Source organism: Carassius carassius, chromosome 22 (genome assembly GCF_963082965.1).
Source record: "Carassius carassius chromosome 22, fCarCar2.1, whole genome shotgun sequence".
In the NCBI taxonomy this organism is placed as follows: domain Eukaryota; kingdom Metazoa; phylum Chordata; class Actinopteri; order Cypriniformes; family Cyprinidae; genus Carassius; species Carassius carassius.
In genome coordinates this window covers 10,777,991-10,791,799 of record NC_081776.1, presented here as the reverse complement: position 1 = coordinate 10,791,799, position 13,809 = coordinate 10,777,991, and the positions used below count along the sequence as shown (strand labels likewise).

General features: G+C 39.4%; 1 protein-coding gene across 2 annotated transcripts; it reads left to right on the top strand.

Moving 5' to 3' along the window:
- The first annotated feature begins 98 nt into the window (after positions 1-98).
- LOC132098924 (L-lactate dehydrogenase B-A chain-like) lies at positions 99-6,655 on the top strand. Of its 2 annotated transcripts, XM_059505213.1 has the most exons (8): positions 351-367; positions 1,872-2,007; positions 2,331-2,448; positions 4,289-4,462; positions 4,683-4,856; positions 5,040-5,157; positions 5,776-5,899; positions 6,036-6,655. In XM_059505213.1, the coding sequence occupies exons 2-8, from the start codon at positions 1,879-1,881 to the stop codon at positions 6,201-6,203; spliced, it is 1,005 nt and encodes a 334-aa protein (XP_059361196.1). In that variant the 5' UTR covers positions 351-367; positions 1,872-1,878; the 3' UTR covers positions 6,204-6,655. The 2 variants fall into 2 exon arrangements, with proteins under 2 accessions (XP_059361197.1, XP_059361196.1); XM_059505214.1 differs by lacking the exons at positions 351-367; positions 5,776-5,899; positions 6,036-6,655 and adding an exon at positions 99-160 and having other exon boundaries at positions 5,040-5,161.
- The last annotated feature ends 7,154 nt before the right edge of the window (positions 6,656-13,809 follow it).

The window sequence follows — 13,809 nt, the reverse complement described above, 5'->3', positions numbered from 1 at the left end:
ATATTTAACTTTGCATCGTGCTGACTGGGATACATCTCTAATGTGGCAAATATTGCATTAGAACAGTTGCCATTGAAGACCAAGGTCAGTGAAGAGGAAGTATTTGTATGATGATGGTAGTGAAATCCTTGACACAACTATCCAATGAGAAAGTGGGCCGGTCTGTTGTTTTCATATTCCTCATATCATCAAGGGCTTCGCATGCACTTGTAGCAGAAGATCATACGCTCTCTGCGTAACGCCGCACGCTCAAATTCTGCTCCTCCACGAGTCACGCGAACGCGCACGCACTCTCTCACCGGTGCACAGCGGCTCTCACTGCCCTTCCTCCAGCTAAGGATACTTATTTAATATTCCTGCTACAAATGTATGTATATGATTTGAATTACTGTTTTATTGCTTCGCATATGTCTCATCTAAATAAATTCTCTCGATTAGCATTACGTTAAACCAGTGTCGTTGACATTGAAGAGTGGCGGATAATCGGCGGTTCAGTGATGAATGCAACACTTCCGTGCACCACATCTCGAGGTTTAAAGTTTTTTTGTTGCATTACAAGTGAAGCCACAATCGTTTTTCCATTCCGAATTGTTAGATGAGCAGCCAAGGACGAATATGTGGTGCACGCATGAACATGGAGGAATCCAGAGCAAGCTAAACTTGACTTTGGACTTGTTAGAAAGATCTGATGGATGAGGCCTAACTGTGAATGTGTGATTAACTCGAGACGCTTAAAATAAGAGCAGATCGATTACCGATATGATTTTACAATTTACCGTTTGTTTTCAAACGCAATCGTTGCATCCGAATCGTATGGACGGTTGCGTCATAATAGCGCCAAATTAAGTTTTAATACTTTCTCCTTAAGAGTTTTAACCATTTGTGATTTTCTGTTGTATACGAAATTGCAACAAACTATCTATTATTATTGTATCCAAAAGGAGCATATATTTATTTGAATTATACAGTATTTTTTCTTTAACTTTTTAAGAAAATGTGTACATTTTAATCTAAAATTTATTTTATGCTTGTTTTGAATGCATATCAAAATAATTGAACTATAACAAAATTGAAGTGTGTGTGTATGTTTGTATGTATGTATGTAACGTTATATGTTGTTGTTATAATTAAATTGTAAGAGCTATCAGCATCCACTCATGATCGGCTCTCCGTTCATTAAGTGAGTTAAGCAGTGCCAGCATTCCAAGATAAGGTTTATCTTGGGTGATTATAAAAGCACACGACCGTGTTATGGCCAGGGAGAGATGCACATTTTATTGTGGCAATATATGACGTTTTCTTGAATATATCTAATGTCTGACATAATCCTCATGAGCCCATTGAGGATTAGTTTCTCACGTGAAGGCTGTGTGTGTCAGAGTTTGCAAGCTCATAAGCTGTCTAGTCAACTGTAATAAACTTGATTGGATGGAATTCTAACAGTCTAAATAATATACATTTTTACTTTTCCTTTTGTGCTTGTAATGAACAAAAAATGGTCATTGACTAAAGTGAGCACACATTGCCTAAATAATCTTGTATGTATGTGTAGAAACACTCCTTCAGTTTGTCTAGATTTAGCAAAGGTGGGCAGAGTGACCTTACTCCAGTGGCTAATTATTTTACTGTGTGGGCCTCTGCTTGCAATTCAGGATATGGTAATTTTCTCAGTATGGAGTAATGGTTTACACAGTGAGGATGACCTTGTATCGTTGACCCAGCTTTGGTGCCTGACCAACTGAAACTTCTACCTAGTTAACATTTACGGTTTACCCCACTGATTACTGTGGTTTTCTCTGAACTTTTCTTTTTCTATTTTTGTACACTCTTAATAGTTTACATTGTGAACATGATCTGTCCCATTCTTCCAGCGTGATCATGGCCTCAGTAATGGAGAAGCTGATCACCCCTCTGGCCAGCGGCCCCGCTGAGCCCCCCAGGAACAAAGTCACAATTGTTGGCGTGGGGCAGGTGGGCATGGCATGTGCCGTCAGCATCTTGCTCCGGGTAAGAGACCTTCATCTTAATCACCAATGAAGGTTTATTTGTGTATTGAGCAAAGTACTTTTTTTTTTTTTTTTTTTTTTTGTTATTTTAAGCTTTTATATTTTGAAATATATCACATTGAATCCCATTTACCTTTGCTTGGTGAAGTTCCACTGGCAAAATCCAGTGGTTGCAATAGAAATCTGTGCAATCAGGAGTTTCACTTGATGGCAAAAACGTTCCTTGTGCAGATTTCACTCACATGCAAGACCACACCTTTATACTATTGTGTCAGGTATTTAATCTAGTATAATGTTCCATACACTTTGTTCTCTGTCTTGTAGGAGCTTACAGATGAACTGGCTCTGGTGGATGTTGTGGAGGATAGACTGAAGGGCGAGATGCTGGATCTGCAACATGGCAGCCTTTTCCTCAAGACCCCTAAGATTGTGGCTGATAAGGGTGGATCACACTTCCATTGCATCGGGCTAACTCTTACTGTTAAAAATCTGATTATCATAAATGATATATTAATTTTTATTAAGTTTAGATGGACTACAGTGTTTGCCACAGAATTAGATTCTATTTGCGGTGGTGTGGTGTTTGGGGACCGGTAAGGGGGGGGATTAAGTTAAATATATCATAAATATACCATATATTTTTAGTGACAAGTACACATTTCCATTGCCAACACTTAGTGTCAGATACCTTAAAGGGATAGTTCACCCAAAAATGAAAATTCTATCATCGTTTACTCACCCTCAAGTTGTTCAAAACCTGTATGAGTTTCTTTGTTCTGTTGAACACAAAGGAAGATATTTGGAAGAATGACAGAATCAAACAGATCTTGGTCCCCATTGACTTCCATAGTAGGAAAAAATATATACTATGGTAGTCAATGGGGACCGAGATCTGTTTGGTTACAAACATTCTTCCAAATATCTTCCTTTGTGTTCAGCAGAACAAAGAAACTCATACAGGTTTGGAACAACTTGAGGGTGAGTAAACGATGATAGAATTTTCATTTTTGGGTGAATTATCCCTTTAAAGACATTGCTATTGCTACATTGCTATGCAATTGCTACACTTTCTATGCTATGACTGCTCCACAGACTTCTTGTTGCAAATTTTGCTCTCACACACACACACACACACACACAAACCTGGACCTGGAGATGGACACACACACACACACACACACACTCAAACTCACAAACTTACTGACACACTCAAACACAGGCTCACACACTCAAACATTCAAAAAGACGCACACACACAGGCTCACACACACCAAACTGGACCTGGAGGTGGACACACACAGACTCTGACACACACACAAACCTGGAGATTGAGGTGGACAAAAACCAACACACACCAACTTGAACCTTGAGATAATAATAATATAATGTCTAGTCTGGTGGCTGTGATGTATATAAACCTACCAACGTCCGTTGCCATGATTTTTGGAATGACTGATCGCGAGAGGAAAAGAATGACGTTTTAGTCGCTTAACATCGGTTAATGGAAATGCCGTCATTTCGCAATAGTTGTTTATCGATATTTAGGAAAAAAAAACACAAATGTTTTGCGGGAATCTGTAATCTTCGCTGGGGGAATAAGCATTAAGCACCGGCAACAATCCGTCCTCTAACTAACGCATGCTCATGTTTTGATCATAGACTGTATAAAGGTTTTGATTCAGATCGTGTTTGAAGAGGAGGGGCTAGTCGTGCGTGCCTCCGTTGTCAGTTTGTGAGAGGGAGGGAGCAAGCAGCGCGCAGCTCTACAATAAAATACAATTGTACCCATATTAAATAGTTTAAGAATCAATCCGTGGCGGTCAGCGTTGATATTGTGGCGGGCCGCCACAAATTAATGAATGTATGGGAAACCCTGGACTCATTTTTTCCACTCATTACCTTATGATTTTTGAGCTAAAGTTATAAGGTGTGGTCACAATAGTGAAATTTTAGACAAATGTCAGTTGTTGTTTTTTTATTGTCAATAGTGTAGTGACCCATGAAGCACATCTCTCTCAAAAAAAATAACTCATAACCAAGCAGCTTCTGCTCAAGCAACTTGAACTCCTTGCAAAATCAGCATGGGGTTATCTTTCACCCTGACACAAAATTCCAGATCACATGTATATCTAGTGAAATGACTAGATTTTGCCCGTGAACAGTGAGTGGTAAATGGGACTGTGCCTTCATGCTGAAATGCTTGAAGGTATATATTTATTTCAATAGAGGTATCTAAAGTTTTGAATGGCAGTGTATGTTTATGATTTGTATTTGGCTGACAGACTACTCTGTGACTGCTAACTCTCGTATCGTGGTGGTGACGGCCGGAGTGCGTCAACAGGAGGGTGAGAGCAGATTGAACCTGGTGCAGAGGAACGTCAACATTTTCAAACACATCATCCCTCAGATTGTCAAATACAGTCCTGACTGCACCCTCATTGTGGTGTCCAATCCAGGTGAGCAAACAAACACACTCCACACATACATTTTGCTGTGCAGCACAACCACCAATGTGAAGAAATACCAGTATATGTTTTCATAGTTAATGGCAAATAATATATTAGCCCCAGATATAGTGCAGCTCCTAATGAGATCAAGAATGCAAAATTCTAAAAAAATGTCCATTTCCGACTCCTGTGCTGTATTTATAGTAACTACGGATGTCTGTTCATACAGTGGATGTTTTGACCTACGTGACATGGAAGCTGAGCGGTCTGCCAAAGCACCGTGTCATCGGCAGCGGGACCAACCTGGACTCTGCTCGTTTCCGCCACATCATGGCTGAGAAACTGGGCATCCACTCCAGCAGCTTCAACGGTTACATCCTGGGAGAGCACGGAGACTCCAGCGGTGAGAGGGGGAGCTGGATGAAGAGGAAAATATGAGCTATAGGGTGTTGAGAGGGAAACGAGTAACCAGAGGAAGAGGATGAAGGGCTGGTCGAAAGAATAAGATGGATGAATGTGAACTGCTGCATGATGTGGCGTGATTTCAGTCAGTCACGGCGTAAAGTGCTGTTTTTGTGTTTAACAGTGCCTGTATGGAGTGGAGTAAATGTGGCTGGAGTGAGCCTGCAGAAACTCAACCCTGACATCGGCACAGATAAAGACAGCGAGAACTGGAAGGAAGTTCACAAGATGGTTGTGGACAGGTAGGGCACTTTTTTTTTTTTTTTGTCCTCTTACTGATTGGGAATATATATCAGTGCATTTTAGATGACCACAGTGCTGTTGAGAAGGTAAAATAATTTTCAGACACATTTTAATGTTCAAACCCTTATGAAGTCTCTTTTTTTATTATTATTATTTGAACACTAAAGGAGGTTTTGTGAAGTATTTCTTACACTAAAACTCAAAGTTTACACTGTGACCACATCTGTATAGCTCCAAAAAGACGCAACCAAAATCATGTACTTTCTAGTAGGTACTACGTTTAGATTTAAACTTTAAAAAGTTGGTTCTATATACAATATCTCCCATTTTGCCATTGTCACATGACCTACCAGCACCTTGCATCTCAAATCCATGACCTTATGGGATGGTAAAATGTTAATCAGAAATGCACTTCAGAATCTTCATCTCATCTGGGTACTTTTCGCCTACTGTTTTCAAAATACTATAGTATATTTGGATGCAGGGTTTGTATTCCAAATGTTCCATTTGTGTTCAAAAACAAAGAAATGGCAGCTGCGAGGATTGAAACTGCATGACATGCTTAAATAATGAAAATAAATATCTATTCTTAATTAGTTGCTGCTATCTTCCCTTAGTGCCTATGAAGTGATCAGGCTGAAGGGATACACTAACTGGGCCATCGGCCTCAGTGTGGCCGACCTGACTGAGACCCTGGTGAAGAACCTGAACAGGGTCCACCCTGTCTCCACCATGGTGAAGGTGAGCGGAGTTTACAGTAGCAGTAGAATCATGATCCTCCATGTCACAGAACTGCACAGATGAAATGTGTAAACATCCTTTTTTTTTTATTATTATTAGTGATCACTTCACGTGTTTCCTATTGTGTCTTCTGCAGGGCATGTATGATATTGGTGAGGAGGTGTTCCTGAGCCTGCCCTGTGTGCTGAACAGCAGTGGAGTGGGCAGCGTCATCAACATGACCCTGACCGACAAAGAGATCGCTCAGCTGAAGAAGAGTGCAGACACTCTGTGGGGCATCCAGAAAGACCTGAAGGACCTGTAGATCAACCGCTGGACACCTTGCACCGCTTCCCCCAACTCTGTTCACACTCCCTCTGTATCTTTACACGCTCTCTATGTGGGTTCCTTCTTCTCACTTACTTTTGGACACGATTGCTTTTTTTTCATGGTGGCTAGTGTAGGCGTAATAATCCAAAATGTGGAATGTTTCTTCTAAAGAGAATGATCAGAGGGAAAGATCTTTGGTTCTTCACACTTGCACTTGTTAACCAAGTCATTCTGCGTGGGCAGTGAAGAAAGAACCAACACCTCTCTTGTCTGGACATCATTTAGTGTGATCGTTAGGGAAGGGATCATTCTTGTGGCTTTCTGTTAAACTCAAGAGGAGAAGGGACTGAAGTGAAATAGATACAAATGTATTCATTCTTCTGAATCATGTTGTAAGTGTCGATCATAGGAGTGTGTATTAGAAGTTAATAAATAAATCTTTTCAAATCTGTCTGTTGGCTGTTTTTGTCATCTTCATGCACTAATACAAATATTTTGTACCTTTCTGTGGTTAAATTCAGAGGTATAACTTTTAAACAGTAAGTGCAAATTAAACAATAATAATTTTAAAACGGTTTTTCTCGTTTTTTTTTGTTTGCGCCATTTCACATTAAGCAAACAGTTTTGAAAACGATTTAAAAAATGTTTGAAAAACTGAAATTTAAGTATTTTTGTCAATGTTCTGAATTGAATAAAAGTGATCTGCAGCAAACGGCCAGGTGAAAATACTCGCTCTAAAAATACTTGTAAACCTAAAGCTGTTATTAAAATGTTTGAAACGCATTAAAAAGAATATGTACCGATTTGTTAAAAAAAAATAATTCAACTTTAAATTATTCAACTCCCAATTCGCACCCTGTCAACAATCAAATACATTTGATTTACTTAATGAAGCCATCAAACAATATAAAACGTTTATTGCACAAATACAATTACTGATTGAAACTAGCGCGCCATAAAATTCCATGACTGGGAAATAAAAAAAAAGCATAATAAGAGGCAAGGCGTGCCTGAAAAAATTACCCACAGTTTTCCATCTGATGAAGACTGACAGAAATGTGATTTTCAAGAAGTTTCTGACTGTTTTCTCAGGTAAAGCATCATTGGCAGCAGGTGCTTGTGTTTGGGTCTGTCAGTTGGCGCTTCATTTCGCTTCCCAAATCGCAGCCCAAACGGGTTGTAGTTGAATTTACTGCGTGGTAATCGATGTTTGCAGGAAATATGTCTCGATTCGTCTTTTTCTTGGAAGAAAAAACAAAGGCTTGCGTCGTCTGAAGAACTGGGCTCGTCAAACTGCCTCTGCTCCACTGAGAGATAGTGCTGCTTGGAGTCTGGAAAGTAATATAGGCTTTTCAAAGCACTCTTTAACAAGATTTTATTTTAATTATTTATCAAGCGTTTCGATTGCAATGCATCATCTTACCTGGAATGGGCTCAGAATCAGATATATCCATGTCAGTGAATGGTGCTCTCATAGCTGTGGACTTACAGATCATTGCAGACATGAAGAGAATCAGTGCCTTGATTTTCATGCTGCTGAATAGGAAAGCTTATGGAGCACAGCTGAGCCTTTCTTTCTTCAGTGAACAAACCCATGCTCTGCTGTCCTGCTTTAATATAAAGCTTTGCTGCTGACATCCTCTGACCTTATTTTACATGTATGAGTGTCTCTGGCAAATAGGACCTCCCTGTAGCCTCACCCAGAGCGTTTTGTTCACATGTTTTATTTCGTGATAAATTGTACACTGAAATCCACTGTGATTATTCAGATATTTCTGCAGATCCCACCAAAGCACATTATGTGTGTTTTTATACACATTTGAATTTGAGTTGACTCTCATTTGTTGCCAGGGAAAACATGATATGAAAGTAAAATAAGGGCTTGTTATAGGGAATCATGAATGAAGCCACCATAATGGTGCACAATCATTGTCATTTTCTGTAACTTGTGGAAGAACATCGTAAGCTTTCATTGTAATCTTGTCTTCAGCATTCAGCATACGGTCATGCCTGGATATCATAACAAGAAGAAAATATTCCTGGCATACAACATTATCTTACATGGTGTGAGTATGAATAATGCAAATGTAGGATGGTTTTTTGGTACAGCACATTTGTGATGGTGCACAGATAAAAAGCTTTTTACCCTCAGCCTTCAAGTTTTATTTATTTTTTGTAATGCTACAAACATAACTTAGCGTAACATAAAAATCTATCCATCCATCCATCCATGGAAAAGAATCGACATCTCAGGGCCTCGAAAGTGGTATTGGTGCGTGCACGCACAGTGAGTGCCATAGGCCGCCGTAGTGAGGTGATTTGATACTTGTGTGGTTTATAAAGTAACTAAACGCACATATAATTTTGTTTTGTGCTAAAGTTAAAGATGCACTTTGTAACTTTGTGTTCGTAATGTTCAGAATTTATAATGAGCGAATACATCATATGCCCATTTTTCCAAATCGCATTTTTGGTACACCTAAGTGTTTATATAACCTATGTACTATTTTAAAGCTGTGGAGTAACCCAGTACATGTGTGGCCTGTCATAGAAATGTCTGTGTGTACATATGCAGCGTGATCTCCCATATCTGTGTGCCAGTGACTCTGAATGTATGTATCGATATAGCCATTTAATATATTTTGAGCTTCTGTAGACCTGTGAATTTAACTAATAATCATGATGAACTCAATTTCATGATGAACTTCACACAGTTCATTGAATTGAATCACTGTTATTAAAACAATGTTTTTTTTACTTTATTTTGCAGGTTAGATAAAATAACAAACATGGATTTTCTTAACCGAGGAGAGTCCACAAAACCCCCATCCGTTTGTCATGGTGATGTAAAAATGCCAGCAGATCTCTCAGGCATTGATCATAATCAACGGACAGGTAAGGATATTCTGGACAATTTTTTACAAGGAATTGCAATTGTATATTTAATCGCATTTTTCCACATGTGGACGCATAAATTGTGACATAGTGTAAATGCAAAAGCATTTGACGTCACCTCCCAATACAAACAAGCCCCATATTATTGTCCCACCCTTGACACGGATTGAAAGGTTTCCATGTCAGGCATTGGAAATTCAGATGCTAAGGTAATTGGGATTCCATTTGAGTTTTGGCAGGTTACAGTAGAGATGTATCCCAGTCAGCACGATGCAAAGTTAAATATTACAGTTAAAGTTTTGTGATGTTAGTTGCCCAATGGAGTAGTTGGAACTGCATGAAGGGTAATCTCTGTTATGCAACCGAGGCCATGAAAAGGTTTTGAACTGCCTAGTAAACACATCCAGATGACAACAACAAAATTAGTGAAACTTTTGGGAACTCAATAACATATATATTAGTGTTGTCACGGTACCAAAATTTCAGTATTCAGTACCGATACCAGTGAAAATCCACGGTTCTCGGTACCAATTTCGGAACCAAAGCAAAACACAAAAATATGCTAATTAAAAAAAACTTTTTATCACTAAAAATAAAACCAATGCCATTTTTTTATACTTATTTACAATTGTATAAAGTTTTTCTACAAGTAATATAATTATGAAAAACAGTAAACAAGTTTCACCAAAGTTTAATTTGTCTTTTAATTTATGAAATTTAAACACATTTTATTTTTTGGTAAATAAAGGGGATTTGCTATTAAATTGAAAACATGGAAGAATATTGTATGATTTATTTCTTTAAAAAATAAAGTTTTATTAATTTTTTCAACAGTAGTAGCAGTATCACATACATTTGACTAAATAATAGTAATATTTCTAGCACAATGCCTTTATGTAAAAATGAACTTTTAATGAATGCATATTTGTCATTTTAACTGAACTTAAGACTGGTGGTGATGCTTAAGATATTTTTGGTCATTGAGGGTTTCTGTAAAAAAAACATAGTAATAGATCACATTAATTATTATTAAAGGATAATACTACAACTAATTATACTACCATACTAACAATATACAATGCACTATGGATTGATGAGCTGCTGGGTTCATGAATATTAATCACGTTGTCTGCGTTCGGTCGAACTGATTTGCTGAAATCAAAACAGAGAGGCTAATAGATCGGCGCCAGCCAATGAAATTGCTATTTGTGCATCAGCCCCGCGCACTACCGAAGAAACCGGCTTATCTTCAGCTTGTTCTAAAAAGCTGAATAATTCTAAATAAACTCCATTATTTTGACAGGAGAAGACAACAAAGAATATGGTTAACATGTAGCGCGTCGATTCAGCGTGGTAAGTCTCTCTCTCTCTCTCTCTCTCTCTCTCTCTCTCTCTCTCTCTCTCTCTCTGTGAGAGTGAGATGAACTGAAATAATACAGGTAACCTGATGAAGAGTCAGAATTCAGTGTTCAGCGAGTGAAAATGTGCTAATCTTATAATAGCCTTGAACACACACACACTGGCGAGTAAAATATAAGAATTTATTAGCCAATGGCTTACAATAGACATCATTTAGTCGCTCAGAGTAAAATTTTGTCACATATGCGAGTGATTTACTCGAAATGTAGAGGGTTGTTTTGACGGGTTGCCGTGAATACCTTTAAATTGACACTGCTTTTACTCAAATGAAACGGTAAAATGCTTGTGAAGTGACCCAAAACAGAACTGATGATTTTGTTGATATATTTATGTCCTCACTGGGAAGGCAGATGCAGAAATTACTAGTACCGGGTCTTTTGACAACACTAATATACAGTCGTGGCCAAAAGTTTTGAGAATTACATGAATATTGGAAATTGGAAAAGTTGCTGCTAAAGTTTTTATAATAGCAATTTGCATATACTCCGGAATGTTATAAAGAGTGATCAGATGAATTGCATAGTCCTTCTTTGCCATGAAAATTAACTTAATCCCAAAAAAACCTTTCCACTGCATTTCATAGCTGTCATTAAAGGACCTGCTGAGATCATTTCAGTAATCGTCTTGTTAACTCAGGTGAGAATGTTGACGAGCACAAGGCTGGAGATCATTATGTCAGGCTGATTGGGTTAGAATGGCAGACTTGACATGTTAAAGAGTAACTAAACCCTAAACCAACTTTTTTTTAGTTAATGATCTGTAAGAATGGGGCTTTATTAGTGCTGTTCATTGATTCGAGTAACTTTTTTGACATTTGAGTATTAAGTGTTTTAATTCTACAATATATGGTGTAAAAACGTCTGAGTGCTGCCCTCTTCAGGTTGAACGGTGGCTACTGCAGTTGATTTTTCCTATTGGATGTTGCGGTGGCAAGTGACGTAAGCGGTGGCAGGTGACGTAAGCAGTTTCCAGCTCACCACGCCCCTTGGTACGAGCTACCACGCCCTTGGCAGTATAAAACCATCAAAATCACTGTAGTGAGTCAGGAGCTGGAATTGCGAGTATTGGTAACGACCAGAATAGACTATTATAGCATCTATTTAGCATAGCAATTATATAGTTATTTAGATCTTCAAGTTAGCGTAGATTTATCTGTATTTAGTACAGTGGTCAGGATGGTACGGTGGTGTGTTGCTGGTTGTGACAGCACTGCTGGACTGCATAGTTTACCAGCAGACTTTAAAATTAAGCGCCAGTGGTTGCATGCACTTGGCCTGGAAGACTGCAAGTTCCCGCCTAGAGCTCGAGTGTGCAAACTGCGTTTTACACGGGATTGCTTCTCCAATGCAATGGAGGTGGAAATGGGCTTCTCCACACAGCTCGCGCTGAAAAGGTAAGACCGCAGTTTGAGCCAGCAGCTCGAATTGATATGAACAGACACCTCGACACCCTCCACTTCAGGTGAAGGTAGGTGAGAAAAGTCCTCTACTTCAAATGATCGCTCTGTTGCAAAGCTACTTGCGTCATTACAGTCACTCTCCATTTTAGCGTCTCTGACAGCAGCTGTCAATCAATCCGTCACTGCGAGTCTCAGGATCACGCCGCACTCGCTCAGCCCTAGGTTCGTCCCCTCTATCTCCGCGGTGATCTGCCCACTTTTCAGCATTTTTCAAATATTGTCAGTGGGCGGAGTCAGGCTCTGAGCAGGGGTTTAGTTACATTTTAAAAGGAGGGTGATGCTTGAAATCATTGTTCTTGCATTGTTAACCATGGTGACCTGCAAAGAAACGCGTGCAGCCATCATTGCGTTGCATAAAAATGGCTTCACAGGCAAGGATATTGTGGCTACTAAGATTGCACCTAAATCAACAATTTATAGGATCATCAAGAACTTCAAGGAAAGAGGTTCAATTCTTGTAAAGAAGGCTTTAGGGCGTCCAAGAAAGTCCAGCAAGCGCCAGGATCGTCTCCTTAAGAGGATTCAGCTGCGGGATCAGAGTGCCACCAGTGCAGAGCTTGCTCAGGAATGGCAGCAGGCAGGTGTGAGCACATCTGCAAGCACAGTGAGGCCAAGACTTTTGAAAGATGGCCTGGTGTCAAGAAGGGGCGGCAAAGAAGCCACTTCTCTCCAAAAAAAACATCAGGGAGAAATTGATCTTCTGCAGAAAGTATAGTGAATGGACTGCTGAGGACTGGGGCAAAGTCATATTCTCCGATGAAGCCCCTTTCCGATTGTTTGGGGCATCTGGAAAAAGGCTTGTCCGGAGAAGAAAAGGTGAGCGCTACCATCAGTCCTGTGTCATGCCAACAGTAAAGCATCCTGACACCATTCATGTGTGGGGTTGCTTCTCATCCAAGGGAGTGGGCTTGCTCACAATTCTGCCCAAAAACACAGCCATGAATAAAGAATGGTACCAAAACACCCTCCAACAGCAACTTCTTCCAACAATCCAACAACAGTTTGGTGAAGAACAATGCATTTTCCAGCACGATGGAGCACTTTGTGCCATAAGGCAAAAGTGATAACTAAGTGGCTCGGGGACCAGAATGTTGAAATTTTGGGTCCATGGCCTGGAAACTCCCCAGATCTTAATCCCATTGAGAACTTGTGGTCAATCCTCAAGAGGCGGGTGGACAGACAAAAACCCACTAATTCTGACAAACTCCAAGAAGTAATTATGAAAGAATGGGTTGCTATCAGTCAGGATTTGGCCCAGAAGTTGATTGAGAGCATGCCCAGTCGAATTGCAGAGGTCCTGAAAAAGAAGGGCCAACACTGCAAATACTGACTCTTTGCATAAATGTCATGTAATTGTCTATAAAAGCCTTTGAAATGTATGAAGTGCTTGTAATTATATTTCAGTACATCACAGAAACAACTGAAACAAACATCTAAAAGCAGTTTAGCAGCAAACTTTTTGAAAACTAATATTTATGTAATTCTCAAAACTTTTGGCCACGACTGTATATATATAATAAATTAGGTGAATAATGCCAATAAGGGGCAAGTTACTGCACTGTTTAAAAACATAATACATCTATCAGCTGTGGCAATAGATAAATATGTAACTTCAATTTCTCAACTAGCATCTGATGCCGCGATGCTGTTGTGATCTGCAAACACTGCTCACCCCTGCTTGGTTATGATTATCAAGTGCCGGCCATTCTATCTGTCGAGGTAATATACTGCCATACTGCTTGTTTCGGTTTACATTCCCCTGAACATCAACTGCAACCTGAACGATGCACTAAATGTACCAGCACATCAGTGAGCAGCAGACAGCACA

Excerpts from the sequence above, each read along its gene's own strand:
- LOC132098924 (XM_059505213.1), top strand. The coding sequence starts at position 1,879 with ATGGCCTCAGTAATGGAGAAGCTGATCACCCCTCTGGCCAGCGGCCCC. Across the intron at positions 2,449-4,288 it reads TAAGATTGTGGCTGATAAGG|ACTACTCTGTGACTGCTAAC; the intron begins GTGGATCACACT and ends TTTGGCTGACAG. Across the intron at positions 5,900-6,035 it reads CTGTCTCCACCATGGTGAAG|GGCATGTATGATATTGGTGA; the intron begins GTGAGCGGAGTT and ends TGTCTTCTGCAG.